Source organism: Ursus americanus, chromosome 1 (assembly GCF_024610735.1).
Source record: "Ursus americanus isolate L20-20 chromosome 1, mUrsAme1.1.p, whole genome shotgun sequence".
Taxonomy (NCBI): Eukaryota; Metazoa; Chordata; class Mammalia; order Carnivora; family Ursidae; genus Ursus; species Ursus americanus.
The window spans coordinates 40,491,156-40,516,068 of NC_142127.1; the positions used below are offsets into that span (position 1 = coordinate 40,491,156).

Consider the following 24,913-nt stretch of genomic DNA (forward strand, 5'->3'; position numbering starts at 1 on the left):
CCCAACATTTAGTTCAAGTAGAGAAAAGAAAACATATTCTTATATGCCTATATTTTGGTAATATGTGCACAGATATGTAAATTTCTGCAAGATTTTAATGGGAAAAGAATAATTTCTAAGCAAGAACCAAAATTATTACAGGCCACTTTGGAGAGTGTTATATAAACTGAAAGCTGGAGTGCCTGGCTGACTCTGTCAGTAGAGCATGTGACCCTTGATTTAAGGGTCATGAGTTCAAGCCCCATGTTGGGTGCAGAGATTACATGCATAGATACAGCCATGTATACATACATACATACATACATACATAAATTAACTAAAAGCTAAAACTTGGGGTTTTGAAAGAGCATTTCATTTTCTATAACCTTTTTATTTTTTTATTTTTTTTTAAAGATTTTATTTATTTATTTGACAGAGAGAGACACACAGCCAAGGAGAGAAGGACCACAAGCAGGGGGAATGGGAGAGGAAGAAGCAGGCTCTCAGCAGAGGAGCCTGACGCGGGGCTCGATCCCAGAGCGCTGGGATCACGTCCTGAGCTAAAGGCAGATGCTTAACGACTGCACCACCCAGGCGCCCCTACTATAACCTTTTTAAAATAACATAATCATGGTTTCAGAAGACAGAATGCTCCCTACCATTTTGTTACTTTATCCTATACATGGTCCTTCAGTGAGAGGCATTGGTGTGTTCCTCTAGTTATGTATGACAGTTTCAGCAGGGTGAACTTTAGCTCTGCTTTACTTTCTGGACTTCCATAACTTATAAAATCCTAGCCTCACAAATCTACGTCTTAGATGGCATCCCTGTCCTTGAACTGTTCGTTTGTCATACACACTGGATTTCAGATGCAGTTCCTACTTAGGGATCTCTCTCTCTGAGTTTAGGCCTCCTGTAGCTTCTCACTTTTTCTATCGCAAGTCTCTTAAACTATATTTAGAGTCACTATTCTTTTAATGATCAGTTATCGTTTTTCATCACATTTTATTAGACAAAAATAGCGATTGTACCATCTGTACAATGGCACATGGCAGCCTAAGTTAGGGGCTTAGTAGGATTGGAGAGAATGTGTGTGAACACCCTACCCTGTCTTTTCTCTCAGAGCAAATGTCCTATTCCCCCTAGTTTTGTTTCTAGAGACTGGATTGAATATACTTTCTTTTAGTGTATAACACTTCTATATTACTCCTGTTTGGAGACTGGTCTTTGTTTATAGACCCTCTGGTAGAATAGTAATTAGAAGGAAGAAAAATTACCTTCAGTCAGTTTATTCATTAAAGTTCAGAGTTTTTTCCAAAGTGTCATATTAGATATATCACAGACTTAAGAAACAAAAAAATATATGTTGATACTTTGAAATTTCTGTTGCAGAAATTTTGATTGTTTCCAAATCTGAATTTTTTTTAAGATTTATTCATTTATTATTTTAGAGAGAGTGCACAGTGGGTAGGGGCAGAGGGAGAAGGCAAGAGAGTATCTCAGGCAGACTCCCCGCTGAGCATGGAGCTCGATCCCACAACCCTGAGATCATGACCCAAGCCAAAATCAAGAGTTGGATGCTTAACTGACTGAGCCACCCAGGCTCCCCTCCAAATCTGAATTATTACTCCAGCCTAGGTTTTTCCTGTCTGGGCCTCTGTTTTTTAATTCAATACATCGTTTTAAGGTTTTTGTTTTTATAATACTGGAAATAATTTTTGAGGGAAGAAAAAAAATGGAAAGGGGCATATCACTTTTTAAGTTTTCTTCCCAGGCTTCTAAGCGCATCTGATTATTTCTAGTGATGGCTTTTCTCCCCTTACTTCCGCCTTTTAAGCCCCTTCCTGACATTTCCCATTTTTCTTTTTTCTACTCTTCTCCAGATACCACAAAACAAAGTTAGTATATTCTGTTCAGCCCTGATTTCTCTTGACCCAGTCATGAAAGTCTGTTCTCTCAGCCTCAGTAGGTTAGGACTAGCCCCCCAAAACAATCTAGTTTCTCTTATATTATAATATGTCCTAAAAATCTCAAAATCTGTTTTGAAAACATTGGTTTTTCAGCATATGAAACGGTTCCACGTTTAGTCTGTTGTGATCTGTTGTATTGTTTTTTGGTTGAATTATATGGAATCTGGTTTCATACAGATAGGTTGTTAGGAAAGGGAAGAATATTTTAATAACCTTTTTAGAAATTGTGGTTAGAATAGTTAGAAACTATTCTCCTTTGATACCGTACCAAAATTCAGTAAGTAGTAGTCTCAAGTATTAATTGCAATATAAAAGCTGAAACCAGTGAACTTTTCTACTGCATTAAAAGCCAGTGGTCTACCTTGTACTTTAGATCTTTTACCTATATGATTTTGTAGCATCATGATTTGGTTATTTGGAAAATATTGCTTCACTGAGCTATACAGATCTTGCAGATATTGACTATGATAGAATATTTAAAAATCACGTTTAACATCTTACTGATATCATCATAAAAATCTTTTTAAGGATTTTGGGCAGTTGTCAAGCTTACTGTAACAGGTATACACATTCCCCAAGCTTTTAGTTTTCACTTGAAAACTTAAAACTTTTTTCATGCACAACAAGTCTTGTCAATTGTTTTCCTTAAAGTGAGAGGCTAACTTCATTTGCTTTTGAGAATGTCTGATTAACCATAGCTTGCATGTCAGTCGTTCTTTCAAGTGAAAATGGCATTCCTTTAAAAAAGTGACTAGTTCAGCTTGCAACTCAAACAGTTGAACCAGTGCTTTTCCCCAAGACAGTCCTTGTACTTTGGTATGAAACAGAAGTCCTCTGTGTGTATTTCCTCTTTTGTCTCGCACAATATTTAAATTTTTGATCCCATTAACTTGGGATCAAAATTTAATAAAATTAATAATTTTTATTGTCTCATCAAGGAGATAGCTTAGGACCCCCTGGTTTATTTCAGTCTTCACCATTTTCCTGAGGGGGGCACCAGAACAGGTCCTGTATTTACCAGTGATTCCGACCTTCTTGGTGCGTTTAGCCATGTCGCCACAAACTAGATCTGAGCCCAGAGAGCTACATCTTTATACTTTAAATCATGATACCTGTATATTGCTCCCGGTTACTTCTCTATACCTTCTGTATTAAGTCTAGAACAAACAATTTTGATTCTAGTCTGTTAAAGATAGTGTGGTGCCTGATACATTTCCTGGGGTATCCACAGAACCCAGACCTGTAAAATGTTGCATATTGTGTTCTGATAAATTTTAAAGGCATCTGAAATCAACAGTAAGACAACCACTTAGTTTAACCACAGAATCTCTAGCTAGCATTTTTCCCAATATTGTATTTTAACAGCCTCTTAATGGATTTGTAGTCTCCTTAAATATATTTCTAGAATTTGGTGGGGGAGAGACAGGGAAGGCTCACCTAATTTTTCATTTGTACCTAATACATTATACTTTGGCAGTCTTGCCATGTTATGAAACCTGAGTTTTTCCCTGAAAGATTTTTTTCTATCCAAGATGGATATCTTTTGTTTTCTCTCCCATTTTGCTTACCAGCAGTGGTGTTGTGATTTTTTGTATTCCAACGTAGTTTTCATCTAAGTAATTCTATATCAGATGGGTTTACGTACATTATTTCTACCCCTAATTGCTCTTCACTACTTAACATTAAGAACAGTATGTCTCCCTCTACACTGTATCCACATAATGTTGCAGGGCCTCACTGACTCGTCCTTATTCCCTTAAAGTGTCATCTGGAATTTACTTCTGCTGAATGACCAAATAGATGCAGTAACTCTTGCTTTCCTTCTTGCTGCAGCTGGTTAAACATTCTCTTCTCCTCTTGTCCTAAGGACAAAGTGAGAACTTTTTTTCTAAAGCTGAATCTAAAACTCTCCTTCCTACTTTTTTTCTATTTCTTTTGATGTGAGGAAGATAATAAATCTTGGCATTTTATTGCCCTTTGTCAGACCTACAGTTTTGTTTTGGATTTTACTATTCCAGGAAAGCCTAATCTCACTTTCTTTAAGGTTTTATCTTACCCTAAGATTTTTTTTACGCTAAGGAGAACACCATTACATTAAAAAAGGAAAATGAATGTTAGAAATTTGAACCATATTTGAGGAAAAGGTAATTAGGTTATGTTTTAAAATGTGGTCTACAGTAGACAACAGAACAAGTGAAAAGGTACTGTATCAAAAGAGATGAGAGTGGTTATCAAGAGAGAGGGGAGGCCTGAAAATACAGACTGTAGAAAATGAAAACTCAATAGAGTTGATACGAGAATGAATGATAAGAAAAGTATATAATGAGAGAACAGTGTGCCCATGTCTGAACCTTAGAGAATGCCCACATGTATGGCCTTGGTCAGGGGGCAATGAAAATATCAAAACTTAAAGAAGAAAACCTAAATATGTTATACTGGTAGCCAAAAAAAATGTTTCAAGGAGGAGGTTATAGTCAGTAGTGTGAATACTGTCAAATGAGCAGTGAACAGAATGAGAGCTTTAGGAAAAGCCAGTGGATTGGTGATTAAGACTTCTTTGGAAAATTATTGTGAAGGCTCAGAAGAATGAAGGGATTAAAAAAACAAAAAAGCCCTGAGTTGGGAGTAGGAGCTTCTGTATAGAAGAATGAGTACCTAACCAGTTCTCTACAAATAACAGTATTAACTCTGGCAAAATACACAAGAAGAACTCCCTTAGGAACTGGACACTGAACTTTGCGTATTTTAGAAAGGAGTCAAATATGGAGCAAGTCATCAGCTCAGAGTAAATTCCCAGTTTTCTATAGTTTTGTCCTGAGAGTGGTCATAGTTGCAGTGGCTGAAATTCCGGTAGAAAACCCACCATCATTCTGGCTGGAAGAATCAGGAAGGAGAATGAGCTCAGAATAAGCATGGTCACCAGAGAGAGGGAAGGAGCCCCAGAGAGGAGAGAGCCAGAGAAGGAAGAAGAACCCTAAGTTCTGTGTTTAAACTCAGCCCAAGTCTCTGGCTGTCCCCTGAGGCAGGGATGTGCAGGGGCAAATAGGAAGCAGTTTGCAGCTAAGGCTTATAGGACTGAACTACCCTTCAAAGAAAAGGAGTGACAGTTTGGAGTCTGAGCCTCATCAAGTTAATTGCCTACAAAAACATTTCCACCCTTGGCACTGTGTAGCATAATGTCTCCACAACATATTCACAATATTCAGGGTACAGCCTAAAGTTATTCAATACATGGAGAGTCAATTGTAACCCAGTTTCAAGGGAACACACCAACCCTAAGTGGATCTAGATAGTGAAATTGTTAGACAAGGGTTTTAAATCAGCTACCATAACTATGCCCAGTCCTCTATTAGGAGATGGGGGGCAGGAAGAGAATTGAGGTTTTGAGAAGATGGAATTAACAATAAGATACTCTCCATTGTCATGCTTTGTCAAATGGTTAACTTCCAATAGTAAGTTTGAGAAATAAACTATGAAATTTTGGTTAAGAAACTATTGCCAGATTGCTTCTGTCAGCAGTTGAACTGGTTTGGCAGAACTTGAGTAAATCTATCTAGGTTATTTTTGAATGTAAATTTCTACTTGGACATTCTTGAGCACAAAAAAAAGGCCATACCAAAGGGTTTTTCCCAGGCAAAATTTAAACATCAAAACTTGGCTTATCACTGCTTCTCATTGAGAAATGTATTTGTTGTATGACAGGTTTTAGAATCTTAAAATCAGTTTGCATTAGTGCAGTGTATGAATGTTACCGTTCTGTATCTACCTCACCATGCTAGATAACTACCCTGGGCTTCCCTGGCAGCCAAGCCCTAGACTGGAGAAATTAAGAACCTAGACTGATGAGGCCGGGGTTCCAATTGCAGCTACTCCATCTACTAGACTGTAGACAATTATTGGACCTCTTCAGAGCTTTATTTACTACAGCAAACTTCAAAATCAAAGTACCTAAGTTACAAGATTATGTGGATTAAGTTAAATAATTAATATATGCAAATTGCTTTAATAACAGCTATTTTCATGAAGATATTTTCAGTTCAACGTGGCAATGGTATAGCATAAAATTTGTGGTTAATGAAAAGGATTTTCCCAAGTCAGTTCATTTAAATTCTGGTGTTTGGAGAAGCAGTGGAGGAGTTATGGGAAGCCTTACTTTTTTAAATTGGTCATTTAAGGTATTCATTTTCTATTTTGCATAAAGAGGCATCTCCACAATTCGATATTTATTCTTATTAAGAAAATAAATTCAGAAAGATGTGCAAGTGGAACCTAATGCACAGTGAAGATTCAAAAGACAGACAGTAGGAGAGTATTAATCTCGCTGTGCTTCAAAATAACGTAATAGAATTGAAATTATAGTCATTGTGACAGTACTGGTAAAGGATTTTAACTTTTTTTAAAAGAACGTTTTATTGTAGCATTGATAGTGATTTTTGGGGATTTACATTAAACCAGAATCCTGTGAAGAACTTGGAAGTAATTGGGTATTTAATTTTATCCTTATATTGTTTATTTTCTTGCTGCTTCCTTCAGAACTCTGGAATGGATCCCATTTTGCCTTGAAATTGTTCCTGCACTGGCAGTGGGTTTGCCTGGCACAGTGTGTCATGCCAAACAGACAAGACTCGTAGGATTTGTGTTCCTCTTGCTTTGCTAGATTTTTAGTAATATTAATGAGGGTAAGAGAACTGTAGATTTCACACAGCCATAAATTCTTAAATACAATTTCTTGTATTTTTTATTTGTCTTTTGTCTTTGAACTTTCCTTTTACTATGCCTTTATATTCTCATCAAACCTCCTTTTTGTAATTTTTTTTGTTGCTCTTTCCACCTTAATCTCTTCCTTGTCTCAGCCGTATTCTCACTTTCTCCCTGTTTCAACCATATCCAGTACTTGACTTTACCATAACATCTTTGTCTCAATATATCTAAAACTGGTAAGAAAATATTCAACCTCAGTTTCTCCTTTAACATTTCATTGTTAGTTTCAGTAATCTAAGTGATAAGTGAATTCTTGTTTTCAGATTGTTTTTTCATTGCTCATTTATTTCTCCTTTTTCTTTTTTCTTTTTTTAAGATTTTATTTCAGGGAGAAAGAGCATGTGAGGAGATGCAGGAGAGGTGGGAAGGGCAGAGGGAGAAGACACCCTGCTGAGCAGGGAGGCTCAGTGAAGGGCTTGGTCCCAGAACCCTGGGATCATGACCTGAGACGAAGGCAGACACTTAACTGGCTGAGCCACCCAGACACCCCTATTTCTCCTTTTTCTGTAGAAAACTTTATCAAGCTAGTATTTATAACTATTCCACAGTTTATATTTCCTTTAATCCATCCTATCTCACCTTGGTCTATTTCTTGGGATTACATTGTTCCAAGTAAGAGCATAGTTCTCTTTTCTGTTTTAAAAGCATAATTTTAGGGGCGCCTGAGTGCCTCAGTCGTTAAGCGTCTGCCTTCGACTCAGGGCGTGATCCCAGAATCCTGGGATCGAGCCCCACATCAGGCCCCTCCGCTGGGAGCCTTCTTCCTCTCCCACTCCCCCTGCCCATGTTCCCTCTCTCACTGCCTCTCTCTCTGTCAAATAAATAAATAAAATCTTTTTTAAAAATAAATAAATAAATAAAAGCATAATTGTAGGGGCACCTGAGTGGCTTAGTCAGTTAAGCATCTGCCTTCAGCTCAGGTCATAATCTCGGGGTCCTGGGATGGAGCCCCAAGTGGGACTCCCTGCTCGGTGGGGAGTTGGCTTCTCCCTCTTCCTTTGCCCCTCTCCCACTGTCCCTCCCCCACAGTCTTGCTGTCTCAAATAAATAAAATCTTTTAAAATAAATAAATAAAGTCGTAATTCTACTTTTTAAAAAAAGGCATAATTCTAAGCCTCATCCAGAAACAAAATCAAATATTGGCTACACTCAGTTGCCTGAGCCACCTAAAAATAAATATTCCTTTTGCATCAACTAAATTTTAGAGGGAATCTTTGATATGAACACTGGAATAGAATGATAATCATTGCTGTAGTTCAAAATGTGTCATTACAAACTTAACACCTTTATTCGATGTTAGACTTTTCAGCTTTATATTCTATATAAGAGAGTATACATTATATTAATGAATGTAGTATTATCTTTATAAGTTTCATAACAAAGTTTAATTTCCTAACCTCAGTTGCTTAAAATTTTGAAGAAAAAACATGATTTTGAATTTAAATTTTATTGCATTTTCCCCCAGCTTTATGGAGGTATAATTAATAAATAGAAAATATATATATTTTCAGTGTACAGTATGATGGGCTTATTTTTTTTTAAGATTTATTTATTTGGGGGGGCTGGGAGGGGCAGAGGGAGAGGAAGAGAGAGAATTTCAAGCAAACTCGCCGATGGGGCTCCATCTCACGACCCTGAGATTGTGACCTGAGCTGAAGTCAAGAGTCAGACATTTAACTGACTGAGCCACCCAGGCACCCCCAACATGATGTTTTGATACATGTATACATTAAGAAATGATTACCATAGTCAAGCCAATTAACATATCCATCACTTTACATAGTTATCTTCTTTTTCATTGTGATGAATACATTTAGGATTTACTCTTTTACAAATTTCAAGTACACAATGTGGTAGTATTAACTATAATCACCATGCTGTACATGAGATCTTCAGAACTTATTCATCCTGCATAAATGAAACTTTGTACTCTCTGACCAACATCCCCCACAACTCCCCCCACCCCAAAAAAAACCCTGACAACCACCATTCTACTCTTCTACTCTACTTCTATGATTTTGGCTTCTTTAGAGTCCACATATAAGTGAGATCATGCAGTATTTGTCTTTCTGTGCCTGCCGTATTTTGCATTGGGATGATGTCCTCCAGTCTACGGCCATACCATCCTGAACGCGCCTGATCTCATCTGATCTCGGAAGCTAAGCAGGGTCGGGCCTGGTTAGTACTTGGTTGGGAGGATGATGTCCTCCACATCCATGTTGTCTCAAACAACATGATTTCCTTTTTTTTTTTTTTAAGGTTGATATATTCATTGTGAATGTGTATGTGTGTGTGTGTATATATATATATATATATGTATATATGTATGTGTGTATATATATATATATATATGTATATATGTATATATATATATATATATGGTTAGGGAGACTGACTCCCCACATAGTTGAAAATCTGCATATAACTTGACTCCCCAAAAACATAACTACTAGTAGCCTACTATTGACCAGAGGCCTTACTGATAACATAGTCGACTAACACATATTTTGTATGTGTATTATATACTGTATTCTTACAATAAAATACAGAAAATAAAATATTAAGAAAATCATAAGGAAAATACATTTACAGTAGTGTACTGTATTTACTGAAAAAAATCTGCATAGAAGTGGACCTGCACAGTTCAAATTGATGTTGTTCAAGGGTCAGCTGTACAATATTCCATTGTATATTTATATACACCACATTTTCTATATGCATTCATCCAATTATGGACACTTAGGTTGAATCCATATTTTGGTTATTGTGACTCATTTCCTTATTTTTCAAATTGGTTTTTAAAAGGAATAAAACACTTTCACTTTTAGTGCTAAATATAAAAAAAGGCTAGCATTGGGGAAAATCTACATTTCTTTCTTTAAGATGTTGATATCTAACAGATCCTGGACTCCCAACACAAACACACAGAAAAAGTTTTCCATTAGCTTTGCATTAAGAATAAATCTGGTTTGGGACTAACAAAAATATTAGCCACTTTTTCTTTTCCCTCCTTAAATATTGCATATTCAACTGGCCCTGGAACATATATTTTTTATATGATACCCATCTATGAGAAACTTAAATTGATTTACACTAAAACAAAATTCTCCCAATTCACATAAGAGGCAATTTAAGGAATCATTTCACAACATCTTTCAACTGTTTAAAATGGGTTTATCTTAATGATTTAGTTGAATGACTTATCCAGCGCCATAGTGGAAGTGTAAATGAAAAGTACGACGTGTAAAGCTCTTATTTCAGTATTCATTCCACAAGTTCGGCATTTCCAAACTAGTACTTGGAACAGTTTATAATGTTAAGTATTTTAAGTTTTAGTACCTCAAAATAAACTCATTTGTTGAATGATTTAACGTTTAAAGCCTCCTAAAATATAACGTTCAAAGTTCCCTTGCTTTCTTATTTGAAGTTGCAGTAACTTCAGCGTCCTGCAGTGCAGGGTCCGCTTGGATAATAGTTGAGAATAGAAAGAAAAATACAAGTTACCTCTTTTAATGTTTGCTTACTCTATGGGATGCTCTAGGAACTGCATAGTCTTCATTAAGTAAAGTAATTTAGCATTGAAAAGCAAGTCTTGAGTTTCTGGGGAGAGTGTTGGGAGTTGCCATTGACTACACTTAATTCTACATCCTTTGAAAAATAAATGATTGTTTTCAGAAAGTTGTGTCAGATAGCTACAATGGAAAATAGCATAGATATGCTATACCCATTCTAGATAAACCCCAGTGTAAAACTGCTTGCCATTGTTGTCATTTGTTAAACTAACAGGTTAAAAGGTCCCTTTTGAAATTTTTTCTTGGTATGCTGGAGACCTAAAATTTTCATTCGAACTATATCAAGATATTTATTTGGTGTAAATGATAGAAGATGCAGTGTATTGCTTAGTACAATCGTAATGTTTTTCTTCAATAAGAATAACAAAAATAATAGTAAGCAGGACTGTGTTCCTAATCCCAAAGAAGCTGAAGACCTTAAATTTACATACTTCATGGAAATTTCTCAATAAGAGAATCCTCCCTTTACCCCTTACCATTACACCTGAGGAATCTTTTCCTGATAAATTCACCCACACCAGTTATCAAATCTAAATGTCAGAGGGGCACCTGGGTGGCTCAGCCTGTTAAGCATCAGCCTTCGGCTCAGGTCATGACCCCGGGGTCCTGGGGTCAAGCCCCTAGTTGGGTTCCCTGCTCAGTAGGGAATCTGCTTCTCCCTCTCCCTGCCACTCTCCCCCACCCTGCCCCCACTTTGTGTGTGTGTGTGTGTGTGTGTGTGTGTGTGTGTGTGTGTGTGTTTTCACGTCTCTCTGTCTCTCAAATACATAAATAAAATCTTTTTTTAAAAAATCTAAATGTCAGAGAAGTAGGTTGACACAGGTTATTCGCCAAACCATAAGAAGTCTATCATTCTTTTCCTCCCTTTTCCTTCACCTTCATCTCCTCATCTCCATCCCAACCCCCTTGTTTTTAAGGGTTCTTTTAACATCAGAAGCAATCATTCCAGTTACTAATTCCCAAATCAGTTCTTTGGAAACTGGAATAGTCTTTACAGTCTTTTCTGTAAATATCTTCATTTTTAACAGAACACAACGGGCTTTTGAACAACAGAGGTTTTGAACTGAATGGGTCTACTTCTATGTGGATTTTTTTTTATAATTACAGTACTATTTTTTCTCTTCCTCATGATTTTTGTAATATTTTCTTTTCTCTAGCTTACTTTATTATAAAAATATAGTATATAACATACAAAATATATGTTAATAGAGTATTTATGTTATCAGTAAGTCTTCTGGTCAGTAGTAGGCTATTGGTAATTAAGTTTTTGGGGAGTCAAAAATTATACATGGATTTTAATACATAGGGGTTGGCACTTCTAATTCCACATAGTTCAGAAGTCAACTCTACTTCTTTTTGGTTCTTTCTGGCTCCTAATAAAATAATTTTGTTTCATTCTGAGGATTTCTGGTAGTAAATTTTAAAAGGAGATTAATCATTTTGTTTAATCACATATTTTGATTTGTTTAACACTAAATTGTCAAATGTATCTGTTCTCTTAATATTACTTCTTCTCTGATTTTGTTGATACAGATTTAGTATCTTTCATTTTATTTGTTATTTTTTTAGTAAACTCTCTACCCAACATGGGGCTTGAAGTCATTACCCCCAAGATCAAGAGTCACATGCTGTACTGACTGAGCCAGCCAGAAGCCCCTTAATATAGTATCTTTTAAAAAGTTTGCTTTCATACTTATGGCATCCTGAATGGTTGGGTATCTTTAAAATGTTGCCTTTCTTCCTAGTCCACACTAAAATCCATTGAATGTTTTAATTGCACATAACACAAAAGAAAATCCTTGTCTACTGCTTTTAAAAAGAAATTGAGTGTAAAATGTCTTCTGATGTGACTGCTTTTCAAGCTCAGTAAAACACTTTTAATCCAGAAGAAGACATGGCCTAAATGTTTGCCAGACAAAAAGTGTGCAGTAGCAAATGATATTTATTTTACTGCAGTCTGACAACATATAATATATAAAATCAAATTGTTTGGGTTGCCGAGACTTTATTTTACTAATTAAAGGACTACTCCATTTTAGAAATGTTAAGCAAACACTCTTATTTAGAAAAAGCCAAAAAAGTAGAGCAGTAAACTGAGATAAATTGGAGAAGATAATAATAAAAAAAAAACTGGAATCAAGGCTTTTTCTTAACAAATAAAACTCCTAAAAAACTGAAAGAACTTTTTGAATAGTAGGATTAAAAGGGGTTATACTCAGATGATAAGAAACAGTGAGATAAAATTATCCATTTTAATAATGGCTACAATGACCTTCAATCTTAAAAAGTAGCTAAATACTGTCCACAGTTTCAGTTTGAACTTAAATAAGACCTATAAACTTTTGATAGAATTATAATTTATGATTGTATAATATTAAGACATTTTCAAATCTTTGAATTTGTCAGTTTATGCCTTTAGAAGATACACAACGTTTTCTAGGTATGATTAAAGATTGTTTTAAAATCTAAACCGTACAGTGGATTTACTACATGTTCTTTAATGTTGACTTTTAGGTGTCAGAATAAATGTAATACCAGGATAAGCCACAGGGTGGGAGTGAAAGGCAAGAACTTAGCTTCAGAAAGTAGCTTAAATACATCATTGTGCTATCTTTAAAATGCTTGTTAAATGCTAAGGTGCTGTAGCTTGTTTTTCTTTCTTCCTCTAAATATAGCTGCATTCCTCAGCAAAGAATCCATAACAAAATACAAAGACATTGATTTAAACATATAGGCCAATAATGGGAAAGAAGTAAATACACCATACACACAGGTATTTTTTTCCCTAGTTGCTGGTCATACCAGGTGCTTGATAATCAAGAGTAACAATTTCAGTCAGTACTTGAATTTGAGGAAAGTTCTTGAATTGTCAGTACTGGAAATAGTAATTACAGAAGCTACCAGAAATACTTCTTGTCTCCATCCTGTTTTTCTACCTTAATTTTCCTTTTTCCCTGATTGTTCTCATTTAAAGAAAAAAAAATCTATGTATATAATCTGTAAGCTACCTAAATTTATTTCTCCATGAGGAAGATGAATTTTCCATTGTATTTTCTGTTAACCCATTCTCATTTGAGTTTAGAAGCAATTTAAAGTGGTAATTCTTTTGTATCTTTAAGGTAAGAAGACAAGAGGTTTCTTCTCCTAGAAAAGAAACTTCACCAAGGAGTCTTGGCATTCCTTTATTCCATGAAAGGTAGTTCTATATCCTTTTTTGCCAACTCTAAAAATCATAAATACTGAAATATGTTTTTATTTACATATTTTAAAATTTTGCTATTGTAACAAAATAGCAGCATTTTAGAACTAGAAGAGACCAACCCAAGGCTCCTCTATGTTAAAATGACGTATGTAAGTCATACAGTGAAAAGCAGAGATGGGTCTAAAAACTAAATTAAAGCTCTAATTAATAGACAAAGTATTATGGCCACATCATTTTATATGGACAGATTTTAATGTAAAATGAGGAACATTTAATTTTCTTCTATTTAAGATGTTTACTGAGAATAAAAATCAATACATTGAAATTTCTAACGTGAGAATGAGACAGCCAGCAAAAGTGTGATATATGAACAAGTAGATATGCTCATCTGTGCTACATGTATGTATTAGAACTTTTAATTTATCGCTTTCTTTGTGCCTTTGTGCTTGGCTCTCCAAACATTAGAGTAGTTCTTTAGGACATTTTCTAGGATTTTAAATTAATTTTTTTAACTTTAACGTTTCAGTAATTATTTTGCGGTTTATAAAATGGTGCTATTTAAGTTTAATAATGATAAAAAGTATTTAAAGATAGAGCCTTATATTTTAAAATATTTAATTTTAGGGCTTATGTAGAGAAGACTTTCCAGGATCTAAAAGAAGAATTTCATAGGATACGCATGCTAGCAAAAGCACAAAAAGACCACTTAAGCAAACTTAACGTACCAGCCACTGCAACTGGTAAGGTTTGATTTAACACACAATAATATTAATTTGATTGATAGAAATTTATTTCTTTTTGATTGTGAAAACATTTCTAAGTGCTTATTAAGTGCTAAGGATCTGCAGTTTGCGCCTCACACCACTCATAATGGGTAAGTGCTGTCTAAGTTCTGTGCTGTATTACAACATTATTTAATAATTGGCTTTTTTCTCTCTTTATTGTGTGTGGGACTATATAGAAAAAATTGAGTGATGTAATTGCTAATCATCTTAATGAGAAGTCCCACCTTGAAAAAAGTACAAAACAAATATAGGAAATCTCTCAAAGTTTTCAGTTGCTCTTTGGGGGTTTAATTAAACATGAATTCATAGGTTACTATGCAGCCTGAAGCTGTACTACCATATATGAGCTAAGTAAAATTAAAAAGTCAGGTTTGTTTTTAACTTCTGCTTGAAAGTTGATTGAACGCTATGGATTTTTATAGTTTGGTTCAAGAAGTAAACATTTCTCATTTTGTGAGGCCAGTTCTGTTGGAGATACAAAGTACAAATTTAGTATAAAATATAACTTAAAAGGAACATCTGTTTTACACATGTGATATGGTGTGTTTTTTAAAACCTTTACCCTTTCCTAAAACCCTGAACTGGTGTTTGCTTCAGTCGTTCATATGAATAGCAAAATACCAGGGATTGAATCTGGCTACCAAGCACTTCTGTAAACAAAAGGAAGGTAAACTGATCATTTGAAATGATAAACTCTCCTTTACCTTTGTGATTTGAGATATTCTGCATTCAATTCCCAAGAGATGTGATTTACAGTTTTCACTCTGAAAGATGTTGCAGCAGTGCTAATACCCCTTTAATTAAAGATCACTTTCCATTTCTAACAGCTCTTATATCTAGGCTATTTAGAAATCATTTTATAGTGTAAATTCACTTTTTGCATACTACTACCATTTTATTTTCAGAAAAGGCACACAGTGTGGTAGAGAAACAAAACAATCTGTGTAGACAGACATAATTTATTTCTTCCCCTCCCTCCCTTCTACCTCCCCAAAAAGAACTCTAGTTCTTTCACCTGAGTCTTTGTCATTTTCATGAGAAGTTGATCTTTTGTGTAAGCTAAATGCACTAAGTACTTCTGAAGTAAAAGAATTATTTTTATTTAAAATGTACTAGCTATAGAGATGTGGTATGTAGAATTCATAAACATGATTTTTTTAACATCAGCATCTTATCAAAACACTGTAATGGTGATATATTCATTGTTACACAGAGAACCTACCCCGTTATCAATGGCTTAATACTTTGACCATTTTTAAATTGCACAGGTCTAAATCTGAGTATGTATCTGTCAACTAGAACACTGAGTGTTTAACTTCAATTTCTTCCCCACTAAAACTGCTTCTTAATGTTATTTTTGTGTTTTATATTAAATGTGTCACAAATAAAAAATACAACATTATTCTTAAAATATTTTAGATCTGTGCGCCACAGACTCCAGTGAAGTTTGGTGGGTCCAAACAAAAACCAAAATATTAAGTATTATTCTGGTAGTAGTAGGTCAAAAAGGGAAAGAAAGAAAAATATTTTGGAAAAAGATGACTATTCAGACTTTTTAAGGATGAACATTGCATTGAATAAAAATATAAAGAAAGCATTTCAAATGTGATTTGCATAATACAGCTGGAAATTAGCGTTATTGTCCTCATGTTATTTTTTGTGAAAATTTGACTTTTACTTTTAGATAAACATATGATTCATGAAAAATTGCTGAGTTAGTAGAATTGTACATTTCCTTTTTTCTCTCATTCACTTACAGCAATAGCCTTGAGAAGGGATAAAGATAAAATGTATGTTTAAGCAAATGTGGCTTCGTAAAAAGTATTATTTGGTCCATAAAGGAGGATCCTATTTCAAGAGAGATCACAAGAGTAGAATATAGGATTGCAGGTTACAAACAACCATCAGATCTTTTTGTTTTGTCAGTATATAAAGTAATTAAACTAAGAAGAAGTCTAAATGGACAGCCTGTACTTAAAATTTAGAAATCTAAAAACGTTTCTCATTTTGGTGGTGTTTTTTTTTTCCTGCACAAATAAGTGTTCTTGAAATAAACAAAATAGAAAAGCAGTTTGCTCCACCTGATCATGTTTCTCAGTATAGTGTCAGGATGACAAGTACTTTTATGTACCTCGTTAATTCTTTTTTTATAGTAACTCATTGCTTGAACAGGTTAATTCAGAAAATTATTTTAATGTGGCTGAGGTATGCCCACGAGCTATACCAAAAGAAAATACCTGCTTTATTATAGCTGTTTTGAGTTTTCCAGGTTTTGTTCACAAGGGCGATAGGTCAACTACTGGAAAAGAAATTCAGAACACATTTCTATCATTTGGGGGACTCTTCAATATATATAGAAAGCAGCGTGTTTGATTTAGCATAATGTTTCAGAGCACAGGCTCTAGAATTAGGTTGCCTGGGTCCCAGTGCCAGACCTACCACTCATTCATTAGCTGTGTAGCCTTGGAAGTAATTTCTTCATGTCTCAGTTTCTTCACATGTAAAGTGGGGAAAATACAGTGCCTACCAGGTGGCTATTTTGAGTATGAAATGAACGAAGGCAGATACAATGATTATAACAGTGCATGGCATGTAGAAGTGCAGTTAATGTTAATAGTTGTCATTAGCAGCGGCAGCAGATTCGTCATCATCATTCTCCCTGTTCTTGTGAAGATCGTTTTGATAAGCCTTTCCTCCTCACGTGTTAGAGAATTCGGTTACCTCAGCAGTTGATTTTCCTGATTTGCTTTTTGCAGTTAGCAAATATTACTTACAAAGAAAGTACTGTTTCCTAGAATTTCCTGCTACTCTTAAGTCTACTATCAGGAAAAATAACTAGAGTTAATGGACTTTAAGACACCTCCAAGGACAAAGAAATCCTGCCAAACAGTTGAGCTTGGTCTCAGTTACTGCACCACTCCCCATCACACATAGATTGTCTAGTGAATGTAGATTATCCTGCTAGGCTCTGTTGGGAACAGAATATAAATTCATTTAGAATACATTTATTGAGGACATACTCTGTGCCAGGCACTGGACAGGGTACTGGGGTTAAGTGGGAAACAAAACAGTTGATCTTAAGAAACCTACTTTAATGGGAGCAAGAACAGTATACTTGGAAACATAATGCAAAGTGTTTAACCCTCAGGGCACCCAAGAATCATGCCTAAACCAGACTTGGGGAGCCAGAGAGAGCTATCCGGAGAAATTAATGTCTATACCAAGAAATGAGGGACAAATAAGAGTTAAAGAGTAGTCAGAGAGGACACTTCCGGCAGTCTGCACAGCGTGTACAAAGGCCCAAAGACAGGAAAGCTTGGCTATTTCAGAGAACTGTACAAAGTTCCCCACCATTATAGTTGTGGCGAAAGGTGAGAGCGTGGAGAGGACCAAGGGCCAGTCATAAACAGTTTTATATGACTTTTCTGAGGGATGAGGCTTTGGAGAGCCATGAAAAGATTTTATTAGGAAGGTAAAAATGACCAGATTTGTACTTTAGAAAAAAATAGGGAGCACTGTAGAGAATGGATTGGATATGAGCTAAATTTTAGAGGCAAAGAAGCAGTTCAAAGGCTGTTGTAATCCAATAAGATAAGGTGGTACGTACTAAAGAGAGGTAGTAGGTATATAAGAAGGTAAACCAAAGAAGTTGGTTGCACTGTACTACCATCATGTCCAAGCAGAAAATATCTTGTGTCAGAAAGTGCTGTGGCAAAACATGGAAAGGTGTGATGAGAGTGCCAGGACCAGAGGGAAAGGAACGGACATTTGTTAACTGGCCACTAACCTGGACAGAATTGTGCAGGGCATGCTCTGTTTCAGCCAGCATCCTTGGGAAAGCCTCCTTTTGTGAAGGTCCAACTCCTCTGATGACTACCTTTTAAAGTGCTGATTTTTTTTTTTTTAATTTCTACCTTTTGTCCGTTTAATGAAAATGACACATTACCAGTCTCCAGCCTTACTGTCTTCCTAGGTAAGATTGTGGAGCACAGTTTAGCGTTTTCTGATGTCTCAGGATCATCGACATGGAGAGTGCTTTGATCCTTGTTTTTTTGCGTTGAGAGATGTAGCCCTTATTGGTCCTACATCAGATTATAGTGTTTTCTGAGTTCTTATATCTGCTTTTTTCTTGTCTCCTCTCATGCTTTCAGCTCTTGTTGATATCTATATCTGTCTTCAACAAATCCTGTCCCTACCTTTTAATTTGCTGCTTCTAACCAGCTCTGAGCTAGGGAAATATCATCATGCTCGTTAGAATAAATCTAAAAAGAGAATAAGAGCAAAATGCATGTATCTGTGGGCCTTTTGGCTCTAATTCTGACTCCTCAGAAGCTCTATTTACTTACTTTCTAGCTTTTGCCTGTGTCCTAGAGAGCTGAATTTGTTCTAGAGAGCTGAATTTGTTGGATAAGGAGCTTCTAGTTAAATGAGCTGCAGAGGCCATGATATCTACCTGATATCTACCTACTAGCTTCAGAGGCCTGTATATAAAATGAGAGGATTATATATTCACATGCAGTTTTCTGAACATGCATCCCAAAATTTCATCCTTCTTTTGCCTCTGCTGCCTTCTTCCTCCCCAACCCCCACCACTGCTACTCCCTCACATGGGTTATTGAGACTATACAATGGCCAAATTGATTGGTGAGACACTTTGTCACACGGTGATATTAGGGGTAATAAATGGCCTAATTCATGTAGATTCTTAACCTGTATAATGTTATATAGGCCTAGTAAGGATTTTCCTTTTTAACAACTTATTTGTCTAAGCAAGCTCACAGTTGCAGCTTCCATTACTGACAAAATGTTTAAATGTATACACTACAAGCAAATGTTTTTTAAGCATAGAGCAGTATAACTGTGAACAAGATGCAAAGCTTACAGCAAAGACCTAGGAGAAGACAAAGTAGTTTAGCCGTGACTAATAAGCTAGGTTCCCATTCACCCACTGGAGACTGCTAATATTCCTGTGGAAGGTGGTAGCAAATGTAAAAAATCCCAGTTGTCTTCAGTTGCTATACAAACTGATAGAGAAAATAATATTTATCATCTGTCCAAAGCTAATTGAACATTGAGATTTTTAAGAATGATTGGAATGCAACTGTTTTCCTTTTGTGCTCTTTTCCTTGCAGAAACACAGTGCTCTCTCCCTGTACAGTGTACGGACAAAACAGAGAAACAAGAAGCGCTGTTTAAGCCTCAGGCTAAAGAGGATATAAATAGAGGTGCACCATGCGTCACATCTGTCACACCGAGAGGACTGGGCCGAGAGGAGGAAGATACCTCTTTCGACTCACTTTCTAAATTCAATGTCAAGTTTCCACCTACGGACAATGACTCTACTTTCTTACATAGTACTCCAGAAAGACCCAACATCCTTGGTCCTGTCACATCTGAGGCAGCATGCCAGGATAAATTTAATATGGAGTTCAGAGACAACCCGGGAAACTTTGTTAAAACAGAAGAAACTTTATTTGAAATTCAGGGAATTGACCCCATAGCATCAGCTATACAAAACCTTAAAACAACTGACAAAACAAAACCTTCCAATCTTGTAAACACGTGTATCAGGACAACTCTGGATAGAGCTCCGTGTTTGCCACCTGGAAACCATAATGCATTATATGTAAATACATTACCACTTCAGGACCCGTCTGATGCACCTTTTGCTTCACTTGATTCCCCGGGAAAAGCTATCCGAGGACCACAGCAGGTAACCGTTTTGCATTAACAAATATATTATGTGTGAACACACATTTTGCCATACATGCACAGATATGCATCTTTTTTAGGTTATCAGTCATCCTTCTTAAACTAATGACTAGCTACAGTTAAGGGTTTTAATAAAAAACCCAGGTCCTATAATAAATGACATGAAATTTGAGAAGCTGAATATGGTAAAGCTCTATTATGAAGTACCTTAAAATGTAGGGCACATTTTAAAATACATGTCAGCTTTGTCCGTACCTAGTGTGTGTCACTTTCTTAGTCCCTTATTCAAAGCTTTTTACTCAGCATCAGTGTTACAATAGGATTCTTTGTTAAATTTCATACTGTGAAACAAATGACATTTTTTTATTAAAAAGTTTGTGCGTGTCATATTCCTCTTTACAAGAATGCATGTTTTTAAGTAAATAATTGCATCGTGTATTCCTATTTATCAAAATAAGTGAACTGTCTTTCACCTAATACTTCCATTACATTCTAGTTATACAGTACGTAGATCCGTAGGGTTTGGTTTTGGTTTCTAATCTGGCAATGAACATGCAGCCTAATATATTTTTTAAATAGTCTCTGCATATGTATGATTTTAATCAAACACTTCAATGTTTCTAAAGCTCACACACTACTTACAGCCCCCCCCATCCACTACTACCCTCCCGTTTATCCAGGTTCTATCAGAGAATGGTGCTTAGTTTAAAAGAACAAAAACAAAAATTAATGCCTCTGAAGGCAAATGAAAATATATAATTGTTACAATAAGCAGAAGCTTGTGAAAATGCAGAATGGTGTAAATATCTATATAATTTGCACACATTTGTTTAATTTCTCTTTGCCTTGAGATACTTATTTTTAAAAATCCAACAACTTGATGAATACCCTTTGGCTTTCTAAGTACTCGTATAGGTTACAGACTTCTAAATCAGCATACAAAGGAGGCAGTAGTCAAGCTGTGGTATTTTAGTAGTGGGGGAAACTAGGCATCTCTGACAGTAAGCTTTAATTATAAACTCACTTATGTTCTACATTGTGCCTTATTTCACATCATAGTCTCAGTTATAGTTACTACTAAATGAAACAAATTAAACAATTTCTTTTATTACAAATAGAATTCCTGTGGAGCTGTGAAGTGCGTCGGTTCTAATGCTTGTTACTTTTTTCCCCATTATATCTCTTGCTTGTTCTTTTACTAGTTAGTCTGTGCGTTCATGTTTCAGTAGATGGCACCCTGCATTGTGCATTTGCTTTCTATGCTACAGCAAGGGAAACAGCTGGTATGTGATTACAACTTGATGGAAAAGTATTCAGCTTAAAAAATGCAGGAGAATTGGTGTTGAGCTGTCACAAGACATGGGGCATAAGGTTAGATAATTGATATTTTGGCAGAAAAGGCAAAGAAATTAGTTTGTTTTGAAGGCCACGTTGCAGTTTAGGATAGAAAGAATATTTCTTAATTTTTGAAAACATTTTGCCTTTTTATTTGTATTAATAAAGCTAATATAATAAATACAAAATTCTTGAATTGTTGGTAATGACAAAGAGAAGTGAAAATTTGAGGTTACATGTTTCAGATTTTTATTTTATATCAATCACTACTACTACTTTTTTATACATTCAGCTGTCATAACAAAGCCTAAAATATATCTGCTTATTTTTGCTCTATGTGATTTTCTTTTCTTCCTACTTTTGCTGAGTCAGTGAGTGGGGTCCCAACTGAAGTCTATGAAAAGATCAAATCTGAAAATCTGAACCAGTAACTCCTAATAGAGAAGGATAAACATGGACTTTGAAGATAAATTTGCAGTAGAAGATTGGCTCACCAAATGTAGAAGCTAAAGTGCTTCTAAGCTTATTTCTTAGTGTTGTATAGATCTTAAATAAGAATTGTCTTTAATGAAACAGTCTTTTATTTATATCTATATCAGTTTCCCATTAAAGTGATGCACATTAATCACTTTTACTTTTTGTTTAAACTGCAAACAGTAAAATTTAAATCTGGTTAACTCTAACTTATTTTTGCTTATATACTCAGTGTTGTTACTGCTGTTTTTAATCATATTTTGTAAAGAAAATAATCCCAAATTTTAAAATAAATATTTTTAATGTTACTATTTTTTGTGATAAAATTGTCACTTCTTAAAAAGGGAATGACTTTGTCAATGTTATTATAAGCCTCTGCTCTAATATTTGAATGTATCTCGGTGCCTAGACAGACTTTGTATATTTACACCAACTGTACGCAGCTGTCCAGTAAAATGTTTATAAGAAGACAGTGATGTCGTGAAACTCAAATGCTTCAATCAGTAATACACTGTTTGTTGTAAATGATTGGTTAACTAGAATGAAAGAGATTGGTTAAGGGAATGAAAACTAACACTGTATCAGGTGTTGGACTAGGCTGTTACTATAAAAACATATTCGCAGTAGGAGCCCAAAGGGGTCTCTTTAAATTGACTTTTTGAGGTGATTCTCCTCAAAGTATCAGAAATTAGCTGTGTCAAGGTATACAAGAAAGCAAATTTTTTAAATAATTTGGTTTATAATATTTCAGGAAAGTAAGATATTCCAGTCAACAAACATTTATTGAGCACCTACTATTGAACTAAATGTTTTTTCTTGCCCTGCTAGATATTTTTTTAGAAGGAATAAATGCAGTATTTTCAGAAATTAAGTCTTGCTTATAATGGAGACAGTTGTGTTGAATTGTGATTTTCCATACTTTAATTAGGCAGCTATTGACAAGTTTCACTGTACTCAGTCACAAGAAAGAAAGCAAAACGATGCACTGTGTAACAAGAGCAAACTAAATCAAAAGAATGGATCCCATGTTAGATTTTGTTGGATGATTAAATATTTGAGGTTTCAAAAAACAACTGATCAGTGGAATTTGTTTAGTACTTTAAAAATTCCTTTTCTAAAACCAAAACTACACTTATTCCTGTATGTTTTATTCATTGTGTATTTGCTTATAAATAGCAAAATTTAAAGGGCTCTTGATCAAAATGCCAGTTTACACACCTCATGTCTCGTGTACTGTGTATTAAAAGAGCCCCATAACTTAAGGCTTCTGCTGGAAAATAGAAAAGATAGAATTTAATTTTCAGAAAGTGTTAATTATTGTCTGTTGTTCCAAAACTACTGCTGTTGTGATAACTGGTATTAAAATCTGCTGGAGGTATAACTGGAAAATTTTTAAATATGTGAAGATAAAGTGTGTGTATGGATTTTAGGTGACTCTTTAATCAAAGTTGAGCTGTGCCCTTAATGAAAAGAGAATTGAGTCATGTCTTCATGCTAGTGCTATGGAAAGGTAATTTGCTTTCGTATAAGGCTATTTTGTGTTTATGCACATAACCCACACAAAAAATTTGAATTTGAAATTCATTGTAAGTTGATTTTAAATACAAATAACAGAAGATGTTTTTGTTTGTTTCCTGCAGCCCATTTGGAAGCCCTTTTCTAATCAAGACAGTGACTTGTCATCGGTACTAAGTGACACAGGCTCAGAACTGCATATACCTCGAGTATGTGAATTCTGTCAAGCAGTTTTCCCACCATCCATTACATCCAGGGGGGATTTCCTCCGGCATCTTAATTCACACTTTAATGGGGAGACTTAAGATGCATTTGAAAACAGTTCTGTGTGATGATTCTATGTGATCGTCAAGTTCCATGTGATGATCTTGGGTTTGTAATACTATAAATACTTGATTGCAAACTTAGTTGAAGATCATTTATTGAAAAATAGCTATGTCACAGCTATTTGAGTTTTTTTCTAAACTTGCATTGTAACTGTCTTTTATTATCTTTTAAAAGATCATTCTGTATATAACTAATTCATTGTATTCATGTTTACAGTGTTCATTACCTTAATTTATGTTTGTTTCAAATATCTAAGCTTATTGCTTGGATTTCTAGTTAGATCTATTGAATTTGGTGACATCAAATGTTTATAGGTTTTTCACCTGCAAATTAGATTATTTATGCTATAGGTGATTTTTTTTTTAATAAACCTATGATACAGAACAGCAGACAACATGAATGTCTAAGTAGATACCAAACCTGAGACATTTGTTGCCGAGTGATAAAATCACTGGTAGAATTATTTAAACACTTTATATTGTTTTGTTAAATAATATACATGGTTTTAAATTTTACTGTGTGTATAGCTACATGATGAGATGAGTTAAATATTTAAAAAGTTGCTTATGTTGTGATCATTAAATGTGTTCTTTGATCCTGAGTGAAAAAAAATAAAGGAATAAATCACATTTTGGGAAAGTTTATAACATTCATGTTTTCTAATTATAGAGGATATTATCAGATCTGGTGATATTTAATTATGAGTACTAGATCACTTTGAATTTAAAAATTATTTTTCAAACTAAACTTGCTAAAGAAACATGTTTGTATTTCCTGAGAGCAAATCTAAAGCCCTGTAAGGACTATCCACATTTATTGATTCATATTATAAGATGTTTACATTGTTGTTCAGAAATTTATTATTCATTGTCAGCACCTGATTGATGGCCACTGGAAGACATTTGAGAGAGGGTACCAAATCAGCAGGCTGCAAAATTTTGTTTGAAATGAGATTTCTCTTCCATTTTTCTTCCCTATGGTGATTGTTCTTTAGGTTTTCCTTTGCCTCCGATTTTTTAAAGTGTTTGAGGCATGGCTTCCATTTTAGAAAGTGAACATTGATTTGCAACTCTCAAAACAGGAATTTAAACCTTCTTTGGAGTAAGTGTTTTTAAAGATTGGAGGGTTTTAGGATGGGGGGATTTGAGAGGCCTCTGTGTCACAGTAAAGAGCCTTAACTCCTGGAAGAATGAGAATGGTGCCTCAACTTCTCAGGGTGCCAAGCACATCATGTTGACATCTTCCTCACCAAGGTGACATAGCGATTATTAGGCATTCACT

General features: G+C 35.1%; 1 protein-coding gene across 7 annotated transcripts in view; it reads left to right on the forward strand.

Moving 5' to 3' along the window:
* Positions 1–24,261, forward strand: part of TANK (TRAF family member associated NFKB activator) — an 87,386-nt gene extending 63,125 nt beyond the window's left edge. For all 7 annotated transcript variants that reach the window (XM_045780857.2, XM_045780851.2, XM_045780843.2 and 4 more), the window contains 4 exons: positions 13,402–13,478; positions 14,109–14,224; positions 19,402–19,982; positions 23,431–24,261. In XM_045780857.2, the coding sequence (XP_045636813.1) occupies positions 13,402–13,478; positions 14,109–14,224; positions 19,402–19,982; positions 23,431–23,610 (954 nt within the window). In that variant the 3' untranslated portion in view covers positions 23,611–24,261. The remainder of the gene's footprint in view (positions 1–13,401; positions 13,479–14,108; positions 14,225–19,401; positions 19,983–23,430) is intronic.
* Positions 24,262–24,913: the final 652 nt, after the last annotated feature.